This window comes from Bombus pyrosoma, linkage group LG4, assembly GCF_014825855.1.
Source record: "Bombus pyrosoma isolate SC7728 linkage group LG4, ASM1482585v1, whole genome shotgun sequence".
Classification (NCBI taxonomy): Eukaryota; Metazoa; Arthropoda; class Insecta; order Hymenoptera; family Apidae; genus Bombus; species Bombus pyrosoma.
In genome coordinates this window covers 8104595-8119674 of record NC_057773.1, presented here as the reverse complement: position 1 = coordinate 8119674, position 15080 = coordinate 8104595, and the positions used below count along the sequence as shown (strand labels likewise).

Below are 15080 nucleotides of genomic sequence, written 5' to 3'. Positions count from 1 at the left end.
TGTGCGAACCGCCACGATAAAAGCAGTCACGTCGCGCGGGACGATCATTTTGACTTTCAAAATCAAGTAAGTAATGTTCCATACACCAGCACCAACAGAAATCGACGTATTTTTTGGTCAAAAACACAATAGCATAATAAATATAAAATCTGGAAGAAACATTTTCTCGCTCCTGTTTGATACATTCGTGTCAAACAAGAAGAAATTCTATAGTTCAAAAGATGAAATTAGGTAGCCTTTATCGAGACGAGAAAGGCCAAGGTATAACGAGAAAGTTCGCGCATGATAGATGAGGCGTGTTTGATGTTTCTGAAAGAACGTAAAACGATAAATAAGGAACATGAACTCCATTGTTAATCCAGAGATCGTTACGTTATATGTAACCTTCTGGATAAACAGAACAAAACGTAACCGATAGAAAACATGTAATGAAAATAAGGCTCCGATATAAGCTCATTTATAAGAACAAACTTTGTCAATTACGATATGTGACCGATAGGAAATGGACCCTCCATATTTCTCTAAAGCAGAAATTCCTACCTCGGGCTATTGTCAGAGCCACTGTGTATACATATATGTCGACTATGCCGGCCTTAGTTCCTTATTCCCTATAAAATTGTACATTACATCTGACAATCAACATTTGAGAAGTTTTCGTGAGCTTCGTTTCTCTCTACTTCCATAGCTGAGTATTGTAAGCACGACCTACGAAAGCGGGTCAACTTTTGCCGAATAATCACTTCTTAATCAAATCCTGATGTACCGAAAAATGACGCGACTAACCAGAGAGCTACAGGGTGTTGTGGCGATACTTAGGATTCCCGAATACCAACCACAGGATACCGAGGCACTTTTCCCATTAAATGTTTCTTCACTGTCAAATCACACGACGTTCCGTCATTTTTTTACTTTTGCTGTTGCGCGAACCAAATCATATATATATATTTATATATACTACTCGAAAGGATTCCGTCTGTTCAAGAAAGTTCCGAGCGTAACGCGACCACCCTCCTGAAAACTCCGTACGGCTTTGATCGGTTTTATAACTTCGATGGCGACGGGTACGCTCGAAGCGACGCCTGGTGATCATGTTCCAGATGCGCTAGCTATCCCCTCTTTTCAATCGAACATCCCGATTACCATCACTGTGACTAGTGACTACCTCGTGTAGGGCATATAAGAAACTTGATCTTTTCTCAATAGGACTATATTGGAATACAAATATTTTAAATTATATTACATGAAATTACAAAACATACTTGTCTACTGAATGCAATAGTTACGACATAGTATTTTATACAATATTTTAGACATTAATACAAATAAAATATTGTTTTTTTATCATTTAACGTCGATCATAAATTTTATGTTTCTAATAAATTTACAGTTTCATTATTAAGCTTCAATATTACAATTATCTTTAAACTTTAAACATTTGATTAGATTGTACGTCACCTTTAATCAATTTTAATAAATTAATAAATGTTACTTAATAGTCATATCATAAATCAATAATTTGAAGGTGAAACTTATAGTTTTATACAATTCAAATCAAAGTTTTTTTATTTTTCTCCTTTATCTTCACAATCAACATTAATATGCCATTACATTTACATTTGCACATGATTCACATGCTGGTTATTATTATTAACACTTAAATACTGGAATGAGAATTCGCATTGAATTTGTATTATAAAATTATAAAAGACAAATTATTATTTACATTAACTTATACTTGTAAAGGTATAATACATAATCCATAAAATAATTAATATAGTCCATAATATAATAAATATTAGTACGATTTTTAAAATACAATCATTTTTTAGAATTGCTCCAAACGACTTGAATTTTTTTGAGGAGTTAGAAGGACTGATTTCCTAGATGAAGAACAACAAAATTTTTTTGTACATTACAGTTGGTCAGAATCGCGAAGAAAATAGTACCTAAAGATCATTTTTGCCATTTTTTTCTCTCACCCTGTAACGAAAATTTAAAAAATCCGTTTTGTAGATCCATATCAGTTATACACATGCTGAAAATTTCATCAAAAGCGGTTAACGTTGCTATGAGCTACAAACGATTAAAAATGATAAAAATGGCAGATTTCTGCAATTTTATTTATTACTCTACGGCCTATAACTGTGATAACTCTACATTGTTGTTCATCTTTCGATGCCTGTTGCTTGTTTCTCCATCAACCGATTTCGATGAAATTTTCGGCATGTGTGTGAAGGATATAAATCTACAACACGTATTTTTTTAAATTTTCGTTACAGATTCAGATAAAAAAGTTGTAAAAATGACTTTAAGTATTTTCTTCGCTACTCCGACCAACTGCAATTTTTTCACAAATGTTTTTAAATCTCGCCTAGTAAATTAATCCTTCTAGCTCCCCACAAAAGTTCAAGACTTTTGATCGTGACTTTTGAAAAAGTCATTCTGTTTTAAATAGTGTGCCAACATTTATGTTTTCAACTGTATATTTTAATGTGAAACAGTTCACGACGTGTCTAAATAAAAATACATAAATACTTTAAAAATTTTTCTTAATCCAAAAAAATCACATCTTTAATATAAACAGTAAAAAAATATCAATATTTAATTAATTCTTATGTTCCATGATATAAAACGAATCGAATTAAAAACTTACATAACGATCAATATTGATAAATTATTATTACCTAAAAAGAAACGACGGTTTTAATAACAACTGTGTAACATATTTGTTAACTACAAAGCATTTGCCTCGTTAATATTTTGTAGGTATAGTTCCGTATTTTGTTTTCATTCTTGTATACATGTAATTGATAACTAAAGATAATTAAATAAAATATAAACTATCTCTCTAAATACATATATACTATTATTAACACATTGCATCAATACGTCTTGTGTTACCCGAATTATTCGGGGGTGTATACAAATGTATTTAGATAAATCCCTCTGTCAGAAATGTGTTAAAATATACATATTTAAATTATATATATATATATATATAATAAAAACAGTAGTTTTTTTAATGTTCAATCACTATGACTTCTTACAATATTTCCTTAATCATTTGATGTTAAAACTTTACTTATGGTTACAATTGAGTTAAATTTTCTATTATGTATCTAAAGAATAAAAATTAGATATTATTATAATATTTCAAATTCTGTAATTTTTATTCTCCTTTACATCGCTTAAACCTACACTATTATGTACATATTTACTTATTTAATATATAATCACATTATTTTATACATTGGACAATGTAGCATACCTTTTCTATGTAATATGCATATTTCATTACATTGAAAATATGTAACATATATAATAAAATGATATTTTATAACTAAGGGTATTATTTATTACTGTCATAATTAGAAAAAAAAGGAAAAATAGTGAAATGAATTATAAATTATATCATAGTTAATTTCATTCACAAATCAAACTACATGTACAATGATCTATTTCAGTGGAATTATTATGACATCTTGATGACTCTTTGAGTATTTCACTTTTCCTTATAAAATTTAGAAAATTTATGAAAGGTGATTCATGTGAATTAGTCCATGATAATTTCCATTGATGACAATAATGAATGATGAGGAACTCTTCTCATATGTCTTAATAAATACTTTTTACTGCCGTAAGTTCTTTTACAATAATGACAAGGAAATCCAAGTCCATAATGATATGCTTCATGCCTGGACTTCATAACATCATAACATTTGTTATTACATATAGAACAGGTGGTTACTTCATGATCAGTATCAAAATGTATTTTACGAGATGTGGTATTAGAAAATCGTTTAGAACAATAAAAACATTGAAATGGTACCACAGGATCATAATGTTTATGCTTAATATGTTCATCAAACTTTTTATATGTGTTTAGAATGTCACTGCAATGATGACACTTAAGCTCCATTGGTACAAATATAAACCGTTTTCCTTCATTAACAGAACACCAATGCTTATTCCATGCAATAGCATTAGGAAGACTAATTTTACAGTATCCACATAACAGTTGTGATCTTGAATGATGTTTATTAGTATGAATCTCGAGAGCTTTCTTAGTATAAAATTTAGAACCACATACACAAATATTATATCTTTTAGCAAAATTTACTGTAACACTATTAGATTGTTTGCCAAGTTTTGACTTAACATCCTTTTTGTAAGATATATTATTTGGTTCTGTTTTCGTTTCTTGTTGCTTTTCTTCTTTGCACAAATTACTTACTACTTCACTTGAGGAACCAGAAATAATATCATTATAGGAATTGGTTTGTGAATCTTCTTCAATGTCAATATCAATATTTTCATCAGCAGATTGGATCTTCAAAATACTATGTTTCTCGCTATATTTAGATAATTTTAGAACTTCATTAGACACATTAAAGTCTTCTGGATGATTGAAATCTTGTAATTGTAATCTTGTAACATTATCTTTACTTGTATTATCTTTGCCAATAATTTCATAAGAATCATCCTTTTTCTTTATTGTTATGTTAATCCCAAGCCCAGAATCTCTACCAGAACCACTTCTTGTATCATATCGACTTTTTCTATTTACATTACTTTCTATTATTGGTTGCTTCACATCATTTCTAAAAGTACATGTTTTTTTATGCATAAACAATGTATAGGGATTACGAAATATTCTCCCACATAAACAAATATGTTTATGTTTGTCATAATATTTTATATCTGATATATTGTTACTCTTATTCTCATTTTGCATAATTTTCTCTTTATTTTTATGGAATTCAGAATTATCATTATCTGTATATTCAAGAGACGTGTGCATAGAACTGAATTTCGATTGTAAGTATATGGGAGAATTGAAATATCTGTATCTGGATAAATGGAAATTCTCTTTCGTTTCTCCACGATTACGATGAATACGTATATGTTCATAAAAACTCCTCGTTGTATAAATACCAAGGCATATGTCACATTGACGAGGGCCTTGCCTGCGTTTCCTGCATAATTTTCGTCTTTTATTTTGAATATCATGTTCTTTTCTAATAACTTTACCCACAGTTTCGTTTTCGTCATTAGAAAATTTTCTTTTTAATTTATTGCTTTTTATGACAGTACATGTTTCATTTAAATTCTTTAACATAAAATCGGGGGATTCAATTTTATGATAATCAGTTAAGTGTTTTCTTATATTCCTTACAACTTGTTGACATAATGTGCATGTTGATAAAACTGTAGAATTCCTTGTAGAGATTACTTTTTCATTTTGTCTTACTTCTTTAGTTAATTTCTTTTCTTGTTCATTTTGTGTAGTTCCATTGATATAAATATCATTATTATTACATGCAAGACTATTAGATTTACTTCTTCTTGAGTGAAGATTTGGGACAACTGTATTATTATTATTTGATGACGACACATATTGTAACAATGAAGCCTCAGTATGTAATTTATTTTCACTTTTCTTTGATGAAACCTTTTCAAAATTATCTTCCTCTTTCTCAGCAATATTGGGATCTTTTTCTTTCACTTTATCAGGATTTTTGAGATATCGTCTTGGTGCTATGTAAATACCATGTATTTTTTCTGAATGACATCTCAATCTCCGATTTTCAGTATATTGCCTTCCACATATAGAACAATGAAATAACTTTTTTTTGGATTTCACATAAAATTTAAAATTTGGCAATTCCGTGTTGTTGTTACCTAATACTGGTTGGTATTCGATATATAATGGTTTTGAAGTCGTTATTTCCGATGGCAGTGCATTAGATGTATCAATCTTAGTTGTACCTTGCACATTTTTTATAACTTTTAATGTTTCCCATATTTTATCACATCTTTCAAGTAAAATAATGGGATCTTTTACTTTATATGGAATAGTCAAAGGAATTGGTGTTACCTCTCCTTCCTAAAATTATGAAACACATAAAAACAGTTATATATGTGCATGAATTTCTATTTCATTAATATTTTACTTAAATAAAATTTATATTGTTATAATAAATAGTGTAAAGTACAGTTTAATATCCTTCTTTATCTTCTACAGTGTCATATTAACCATAACTTATAAAATGAAATAACTTATAATTATAACTTATATAACTTTTTTCCATAAGTATTCTTAAATAAATGTATAATTATCTTAATGAATAATAATAAAATATGTGCTTCATAAAATAATATATTTAGTATGTTCAATGTTAAAGTTAAAATTATTATTACATTATAAAATGATAATTTCTTTTATATTATGTACCAGGTAATAAAAACAAAATTTGAGATCACATCCATAAGAGTATTCTATTCTCTCATATAATTTCATCCTCAAATCTTCAAACAATTATTATTAATAAAAAATTATGTTACATATCAATATTTATGTATATGTTTGTAATATATTAATCTTCTTTTGAATTTTAATAATTCAAACAAATTGTAATCAAATTTATATTATCATAAAGAAAAATATTTACTCTGCAATAAAATATCACATTTACATTTTTATATAATACTGGAACATACAACTTATGTCATGACAAAAGATATGTAAATTTAAAATTCCCGCCATTAGCTAGTTGAGACACAAGCTGATCATCCCCTTTCACAATATATAAATATGAAGTACACTTTTTAATTATAATACCAAATCAAAATTTACTGAACTCTTGTAATTGATAGTAAACTATCTTCATCTAACGATATATTTAAAACTAATTGCATCTAAAAATATCTAGCTTATACATCGAAAAAAAAGAAGAAAGAAAGTTATATATTTGAAAAAATATATATATATATTAATAATTATTAATAATTATATAATTACTTACCACATTTGATGTATCTTCAATTAAATCAGTTGTACTAGAACATAGAGGTTCTATCTTAGGTATACATGTTAGTAATGGTTTATGTTCAAATTCTTCAATAAATTCATCATCTCCGTAATATTCATCTTTCTGATCAGGAGATACGTTTTCGAACATTTTAATTTAAGAAGAAGGTTAAAACCTAAATAAAAATTTGAAGTCAATACATTCTGAATATAACCGTATATAAATCACACTAAATGAACCGACATTTTATTTCCCCCGTTTCACTTCCCTCCAAAACTATATATAGTATGTAGTATTATACATATATATGCACACTATAATATATAATAACAAATATATTATAGTACTTATATTAAACAATTGGTAATAGTTATGCTAAGGTAAATAAACTTAGAATTTGAATAAAAGTAGTCTTAGGATTGTTTTATTTTATATTGACTATATTACTATCTTAGAAAAATAATAATACATTTAATATACAGTTACTTACGTATATATTATAATACAGTATTTAATATTTGGTTATACACATTTGAATGAAAGTTTCGTAAAACTCGATTGTATATGAATATGTAAGACATATTATATTAATTTGAGGTTAGTTTAAGACAAAAACATCCATCAGTTATAATACATAATACCAACTTTTTCTTTATTTGTATGTAATAAAATATAATACTGCATTTAACACGGAATTTATTTATTTACATAGTTTATGTAGACATTATGTAGACACAATAATTCTATTGTGTAATTTTTCCAATTCTTTTATATGTTTGTTTCAATTTTCTTGGCTGTTTAAATAATGAAATATTTAATGAAACATTGATATATGAATATTTTGACAATTTCAAATATGTATGTATTAATCTTTTTTTAAACATGTAATAATAAATAAAAGTATTTACTATCATATTTATTTATAGTATACAACACAATTCAAGATGCAAAAAATAACATAAATTATTAACACGATTTAATGCATGAAATTTTGATAATAAACTTAATTCTGTCTTTTTAATAAATTCTTATAATAATCTATATTAATAAATAATATTAGTTAATAAATGTAAGCATACTTTTATTAAAGAAGTTCGATAATAACCTAGGTACCATAACATAAAAAATTTTTCAGTTTATTAAAATTGAAATTGTTAAGTTGAAATCTTTACAAACACAATATAAATACAAATATAATGAAATAGATATTTTTATAAACACTGATATTGTGTATTATCATACCAAACATGACGAATACGATCAAATGGTTCCGTGCCAGGCATTACAGATTGTAATTATTTTTATTTCATTTAATTTTGTTGTTCTATTTGTTAAATCTTTTACCCAAGGCACACAAAATAGTGGTTGCAAATTATATGTACATCTTGGAAAGGGGATCCTTAAAACATTAGGCCGTCCCTGTTTGCGTCACATCGTAAGACAACAACTCGGCGAATTCATTGAGTGAGGCCCAAATTATTTAGAAATATCAGAATTACAGTCATTTCTCAAAAACAGTATTTCATAAGACGTTTCAATCATACTACAGATATAAATAAACACAGTTATTCAACATATCTTTTTCACTGAACTAATAAGACAACTGACTGTCGCATCAATAGATCAGCGTTATGTTACAAATATATTTTTACAGTAAAGGTTTTTAAAATGTCAGCAATTTTAACTTAGCACAAGTATATAAAGCTAGATTACTTATCTAGGCTTCAGGTTCTCTAACATAAAAATTATATCTAGCTTCTGTACTTACATTAGCTGCTGCATCGAAGTCAATGTTTCAACTGAGCTCCACACAATTTGGCATACATTCACGAATGTGTTTTACAGTAAAATATGTACAAAAAATAGATTTTTCCTGGCAGAACTGATGCGTATTCAAACAAGAATCACTTGAAGACTTGTTTCGAGTTGAACTGAAATCTCAAATTTTCAATAATTGAGATTTTAGGGAGAATTTTCTTGAGCGTGTCGCTATGAACGAACCCACTTCTACACGTGATTGAAACTAGCAGTCCACTTGCTCCAAGCAGACTTTAGGCTGCGTCCCAACCTGTAGTTGCAGGCTCATGCCCTTTCAGTGAATTGGCTACTGTACATATAATTTACAATGTAATAAAATATTTACTATAATTTTCTTGAAGATCACATGGTTGACGAAGCCGAAAAGACCTAGTCTGTTAAGATGCAAAAAATATCATACCTATTTTGATATTGTGTCAGCCACAATCAGCTTCCTACTTTCACAAGTCACAGTATGACAATATTCTAGCGTTGTAATCAAAGCAAAAATATGAAAAAGCAGACAATTTGTTATTTTAACTTTCACTCGGTTATTTTACATATAGAATCATTCAGTCTAACTGAAGAGCTGTTTGTCTCTATTAACTCTACTAACCTCATAAAAGAGATCCTAAATAACGACAAAGAGGAATTAACGATAAAGAAGGTAATATGATATAATATCAGAGAATTCAATTCTGCTTGGAGTTTAAGAGAAAATCAATATATCTGCGTGGTACATACACGTAGCCTGCGACACTCGCGCTGTAGATATCCGATCTGCTGCAACGATGATCTGCTGTGCACTTGAAGCACAATTATAACATTTCTTCAAATTATAGATCATATCTGCTACATTAGAAAATCTCGTACTGAATTTGTTTAACATGGAAATTCGGTTGGCTTGAACTTTTCAATACTCAACACAATTTAATGTAGGATACTAATCCCACTTAAGATGGATGACACTCGTTACTATGGATTTATGCAGCCACTTAAACCTAACTTAATTAAAAATGTTGATCTAGTATACATAAGTAGTTTGCTAAAAATTTAGAAATATTACGAAATAAACATTTAACGTTATAAATATCCTGTCTAAACAGTTTATATGACCGTGTCCTGTACTGATGTTAATGGCAATTTGACATATTTAAACTATACAATACTAAACTTAATCCAATCTGAACTACTAAGATATTTCCTAGATGGGACAATTTAAGAATTAAAACGTGTATTACATGTTTACAATACATGATAAGATAAATGCATAATGATTTATATTACAGTATTTATCAAATACATGATAGTTTATATCAAATAGACAATAGTTCTTGTACAAATCCTATTTCCTGAATTTCACCAATAAGGCTGAGTGTCTTGTCACAAGTTAATTAAATATAACAATATGTTATGAAATATTATAATAAAGTGTGCCATTAACAAAAATTAAATCTCTAAGTCTTGTGCTGATTTCGTATTCGTTTTGTACTCGTCTCGTACTTCTGTTAATTTTGAAGATACATGTCAAAATGTGACTGTATAAAGAGAGTTGGATTTCTAAATTACATTTATTACTGTATTACATCTGAAAGAATCTCATTCTCATGACTTCACTATCGTGTCGATTTTGTTTCTACAATAGTCATATCGTCAGAACTGCGACAAACAAGGTCATCCAAGTTGTATAACAGTAATTGCGCCGGATTTACTTAATTCTCTATAAAATTATTGCAATAATGAACATTTGTTTCCGGCAGTGTATATATAAAAGCATGAACATCTATTCACAGATGTCAGTATTTTCTAAGAAAAAGATGTGTGTTTTTATTACTATTTTACTACTTGCTACTTGTGATTTATCTACATCAACTGCAATTTATAATAGAGGTGTTACAGTTTGTAAATGTAAATTTAGTGACGAAATTCTATGTGATAGATTTTTTAATAAAAAGTAACATTTTGTTTAAATACTTAAATATATTTGCAAAAACTTTTATCAAAAATTTTTCCTTATATAAAGTAATATTTATAAATTACTTATATATCTAGTAATACATTTTAATGCACTATCTCACAACACAGGAGAAATAATTAACTTTTCTTATTACAGAAAATAATAAATTACAAATAGGTTTCCAAAATGCTAAATTTTTTCTGGAGATACAAGATTGGCTGTTTAAATTGAGAAACCAAATTCACGAACGATTATTTGGATTAACAACTACGTCAGCGCCTTCTTTGACAATTGAAATATTAAACTTAGATAAATTTGAATTACAAAATGCAATAAAAAATCATGGATGGCATCTATTAAATTTATGTAAATAAAGATTATTGTTTAATATTAAGTCTATAACTTTTTTATAAATTTCATGAATATTAGAGTAGAAAATTAGAATAAAAATAAACAGTACATTAATGAAGATTAAACATAAATTATCTTTTGTTATAATGTGTTAACGTTAATTATTATATCATTAATCACTAATATTTCCTTAGTTTAATTCATACAAATTTTTATAAATTGTAGCCATCTTATCTTTTGATCCTAATCAAGACTGGGGATTTCGTATTGGTGACTGGTATTTTATACAAAAAGGATTTAATCAAAACGTATATGAGGATAGTTCTGATGAATTAAATTTTCAAACACCAAGTACCATTAAGCCAAAAGACACGACTAAAATAGAGACTGAACAGACTTTTGACTTTACAAATGATCCAGAAGTTACAGAATCATCGCAAACGATTTCATCTATAACCACGCCTGTGACGCAACAAATTGATCCGCAAACAACGATAAGGAACACTGAACAGATTGATTCTTCCGAGAGCTCATCATTAACAATGAAAGAGTTGGAGAGTGAAACCGATAGCGACTTTGTTCACAAAGGGTCTGTAGAAGTTCTTATGGGATAGTATAATATTTTATGTCAACACATAACAACATCTCATAATTTCTTTAAATCCGGCATTTTTATTAAATTGATCATTTTTATATGAAAATACACATTCATGTTATTAGAATATGTTTGTATATCATATAATGTTCTCACAATGCTTATGGATAAAATGTTATATAAACAGTGAGGTATGATAGAAAAGGGTACTGAAATGAATTGTTTCTATCAAGAAGAGTACACTTTTATTCTATAAAATTTATCATAATTATCTGGGGTATTCAGTAATTATAATAATTTCCACATCCCTGTTGAACAAATCGTGGTCTTCATAATGTCTTATGGATTTACTGTAAAAAAAAAAAAAAATGTCAGTAAAATGTTCAATTTCAACATTAATTAACATTACATCCCACACATGCAAAAATGTTCTACTTCTACTAGAAGCATGAATCAGAATAACAATAAATACATATTACTAGTGTAGGAGGTCTTCAATATAGGATTAAGTGTTATTATTTTACTTAGTTCTCTAATGCTTTTATCTTGCACTTATTCTTAAATAATGATAACACAAGTAATATATACGTAAGATCTACTTTTTAGATATTACTGAAATATAATATGTAAGATTCTGTTAGATGTCCTTAAATTTTAAGGCAAAGAGTTAATGTTAACTTTGATTGTATAAAAACTAATAATTCTATAATAAACTACAGTTAAAAATAGTTAACACATGATTGGAAAATATATGGACAATTTCTAATTCTAAATTATTCTACGAGAAATTAATAAGAATGTGGGAAGAGAAGCAATTGTTACAATACATGAAATATACAGGAATCCAATTAAACTATACTACAGGAATCCAATTAAACTATACTACAGGAATCCAATTAAACTGTACTACAGGAATTCAATTAAAATTCATATTACATAAAGAAGATCACAACATAGAATATATTTAACCAAATCTAGAAAACTAGAAATTAAGAAAACATAAAAGAAAAACTAAAACTTAGAAATTTGCATGCTGACCATATATGAGCATCATAATTAAGTTCCTTCTTCAGGCTTGTAGTACAAATGATGACCATTTGACTACTTCCTTCCCTAGAATGTAAATAAAAAGCGTATACCACTGAATAGCATGCAAAAATTATATGTGTTTCTTCTACATATAAGCAAATTATATATATTATATAATATTTTATATGTACATTTTACACATATAATTGTAAAAAATTTATTGTATCAAAATTATATAATAGTTATATTATTAATTCACAAATCCAGTTTCTCAGTAACACAATAATTTATTTTTATACCATAGAAATAGTATAAAAATACATTTACATAATTTGAAACTAATTAAAAACTATTTAATCAAATCAATACAGAACAATTTCATTGTCATATTTAATGTAAAATTAAAATACTTTATATTTTACTAAAAAACTAGATATGTGTTAATATTACTATCATCTACATTTCTTTTTCATATTTAAAAATTTTTATGCTTAAGAATGTTTTTGATTATATAGATATATACATTATCTGCTCAGTTCAAATATTATAAAACTGAGTTGAAAAGAATGAATTCATAAATTTAATTAATAGTATATTCCTCTAAAAAATTACATATTAGAAGGTATAACTGATGAAAAATGAAAATGCAGAGTTAAAATCTAAATAAATATAAATTTTTTTTCATTAACACTAGTTTTAATCATTTTTAATTTGTAGGAAATATTTAATTTTTGTTTATTATATTGCTTTTCTCAATGATTGAAATTTGTAATGATAAAATTTGTCAACGAGTATTTTAATAAAATGTTTTAAATTATTTTGAGATCCTATTAAGATACTTAAATTGAAATAAAATTATAAACAAACAATATATATACAAATGTTATCATCAAATAAATATATATTGCCATCTCCAAAGCATTTAAATTATTGCCATCTCCAAAGCATTTAAATTATTACCATCTCCAAATTATTTTATATTATCAAAAATTTTAATAAACTTTGAATACTTATTAATTATATTGTGAATGTAATGACATTAAGTAAGTGGTATTGTTTAAAAATAATAATGAATTGAAAAATAGGTATAGTATTATCTTACCTTTTTAGATGCAGCTCCTACTTTACTCTTCTTTGTACCCCTAACCTTCTTCATTCTGTTTTTACGTTCTTTTCGCTGCTTTCTTGTCTGTTTTTGCTTTTCAAATAGTCCATGCCTAGCTAACCTGTATTTAGGTTCAAATTTTTTTGCAAAGTCCAATGTATCATAGATCAGTGCAAATCCAGTTGATTTGCCACCACCAAAATTAGTTTGGAAACCGAATACAAAAACTACATCTGGCATAACTTTGTACATTTTAGCTAATTTTTCACGTATTTCTGTTTTTCGTACTGATGAATGTCCTGGATGAAATACATCCACAACCTATAAAAAAACATTGTTTTATGAGTACAAAAAGATAAATGACTACAATATTAATTGTAATAATAATAGAAATTTCTATCTTCATTAACTATTAGTTGAAGTGTTGAGATAATATACGCATAAATAGCATGATACACTTTAACATGTGATATGACAGCAAAAGACAAAAATCTAAGGAAATGTTACTTCAACTAAAAATAAGTAATAATCATTAATATACATACATACCATTTGTTTTCGGCATAGTAACCGATTGCTCATGAATTTTCTGGTTCTAATCGTAACAGCACCCTCCGTCTACGATAAAGAACAATAATCCAATTTCGAGGTTACGTTTTGTTTTTCATTATCTTCATTACAATTATATTGTCTTATATAAAGATATTTAAAAAAATATAAAAAACATTTAATTTCATAACTTCACTTTTGTATTTAAACAAAATATTTCTATTTACATTTCATTCTCCATTTATAGTGTTATACCATTAATGAAGATGTCACGCTATAATAATATAAATGTTAGATATTGATAGAGGTGGTATCAATGAATTATATTTGTAAAAAACAAAGTAATTATACATCATTGATAACATTTTAAGGGAATATTCCATATTTTGTTCAACGATTAATTAATAATTTTGGGATACAAAATACATACCATTTTGCTTGATTATGGTACCGCCAGCAAAAGGACTGTTACGGAAACGTGCAGCGCGATCTATAATCTATTCGACGAGGCATGACTCTCGAATGTTACTAGTCAGCAGCCAATGGTTATAACTACGGCAATCAAATTTTGTTCACGTTTACTGCCTCGTTTCGTTGAACAGACTATACATATTACCAAATATACAGTCACAATTATTCTATATAACAATATAAAATTTTTCTTTTTCTATTAACTGCATAATTAAAAAAAATAATTATTTAAAATGTCATACAATATTGTTAAGTATTTTAGATGATATGTAATCATTAAAAATCAGAGTAATGTAACATTATCTTTGTTTAGACTTTAAATTTTATTAAAATATCTAGAAGCTTTCAATAAGTATTTAAAACAGTTTTATCACATTACTTTATAATAAAATACTATTTACTTAAAATAGTATT

At 27.0% G+C, this 15080-nt stretch overlaps 4 protein-coding genes across 37 annotated transcripts in view; 1 reads left to right on the top strand and 3 right to left on the bottom strand.

Annotated features, from left to right (window-relative positions):
• The window catches only part of LOC122566597 (ankyrin-3-like), a 94909-nt gene extending 93870 nt beyond the window's left edge, over positions 1-1039 (bottom strand). For 21 of the 27 annotated variants that reach the window (XR_006316574.1, XR_006316575.1, XM_043724082.1 and 18 more), the window contains exon 1: positions 834-1035. The gene's annotated coding sequence lies outside the window, so the exon portion shown is untranslated. Of the gene's footprint in view, positions 1-783 lie in introns of all 27 variants that reach the window. The other 6 variants (XM_043724098.1, XM_043724099.1, XM_043724100.1 and 3 more) reach the window with 4 other exon arrangements.
• Positions 1040-1205: 166 nt separating this feature from the next.
• LOC122566599 lies at positions 1206-10281 on the bottom strand. 7 transcript variants are annotated; one of them, XM_043724109.1, is made up of 6 exons: positions 9031-10281; positions 8581-8919; positions 8055-8355; positions 7303-7606; positions 6807-6987; positions 1206-5887 (listed from the first exon to the last, which is right to left on the bottom strand). In XM_043724109.1, the coding sequence occupies exons 5-6, from the start codon at positions 6960-6962 to the stop codon at positions 3554-3556; spliced, it is 2490 nt and encodes an 829-aa protein (XP_043580044.1). In that variant the 5' UTR covers positions 6963-6987; positions 7303-7606; positions 8055-8355; positions 8581-8919; positions 9031-10281; the 3' UTR covers positions 1206-3553. The 7 variants fall into 7 exon arrangements, with proteins under 7 accessions (XP_043580044.1, XP_043580048.1, XP_043580047.1 ...); XM_043724113.1 differs by having other exon boundaries at positions 8055-8919; positions 9031-9095; positions 9226-10281; XM_043724112.1 differs by having other exon boundaries at positions 8055-8919; positions 9031-9240; positions 9354-10281.
• Positions 10282-10294: 13 nt separating this feature from the next.
• Positions 10295-11848, top strand: LOC122566602. Its single transcript, XM_043724115.1, has 3 exons — positions 10295-10499; positions 10723-10932; positions 11143-11848. The coding sequence occupies exons 1-3, from the start codon at positions 10349-10351 to the stop codon at positions 11529-11531; spliced, it is 750 nt and encodes a 249-aa protein (XP_043580050.1). The 5' UTR covers positions 10295-10348; the 3' UTR covers positions 11532-11848.
• Positions 11735-14715, bottom strand: LOC122566604 (40S ribosomal protein S24). 2 transcript variants are annotated; one of them, XR_006316576.1, is made up of 5 exons: positions 14626-14715; positions 14196-14264; positions 13644-13967; positions 12551-12625; positions 11735-11862 (listed from the first exon to the last, which is right to left on the bottom strand). XR_006316576.1 is itself a non-coding variant. In XM_043724117.1 (4 exons), exons 1-4 carry the CDS (start codon positions 14626-14628, stop codon positions 11860-11862), a joined length of 399 nt encoding a protein of 132 aa, XP_043580052.1. In that variant the 5' UTR covers positions 14629-14715; the 3' UTR covers positions 11735-11859. The 2 variants fall into 2 exon arrangements, 1 of the variants encoding a protein (XP_043580052.1); XM_043724117.1 differs by lacking the exon at positions 12551-12625.
• Between the last annotated feature and the right edge of the window lie 365 nt (positions 14716-15080).

Bases quoted from the DNA above. Each gene is read 5' to 3' on its own strand.
- LOC122566599 (XM_043724107.1), bottom strand. From the start codon at position 6,962: ATGTTCGAAAACGTATCTCCTGATCAGAAAGATGAATATTACGGAGAT. The intron at 5,888-6,806 runs GTAAGTAATTAT...TCATAATTTTAG, and splicing joins TTGAAGATACATCAAATGTG to GAAGGAGAGGTAACACCAAT.
- LOC122566602 (XM_043724115.1), top strand. From the start codon at position 10,349: ATGAACATTTGTTTCCGGCAGTGTATATATAAAAGCATGAACATCTAT. The intron at 10,500-10,722 runs GTGTTACAGTTT...TTCTTATTACAG, and splicing joins AACTGCAATTTATAATAGAG to AAAATAATAAATTACAAATA. The intron at 10,933-11,142 runs GTAAATAAAGAT...TATAAATTGTAG, and splicing joins ATGGCATCTATTAAATTTAT to CCATCTTATCTTTTGATCCT.
- LOC122566604 (XM_043724117.1), bottom strand. The intron at 13,968-14,195 runs GTATGTATGTAT...GTTTTTTTATAG, and splicing joins TACTATGCCGAAAACAAATG to GTTGTGGATGTATTTCATCC.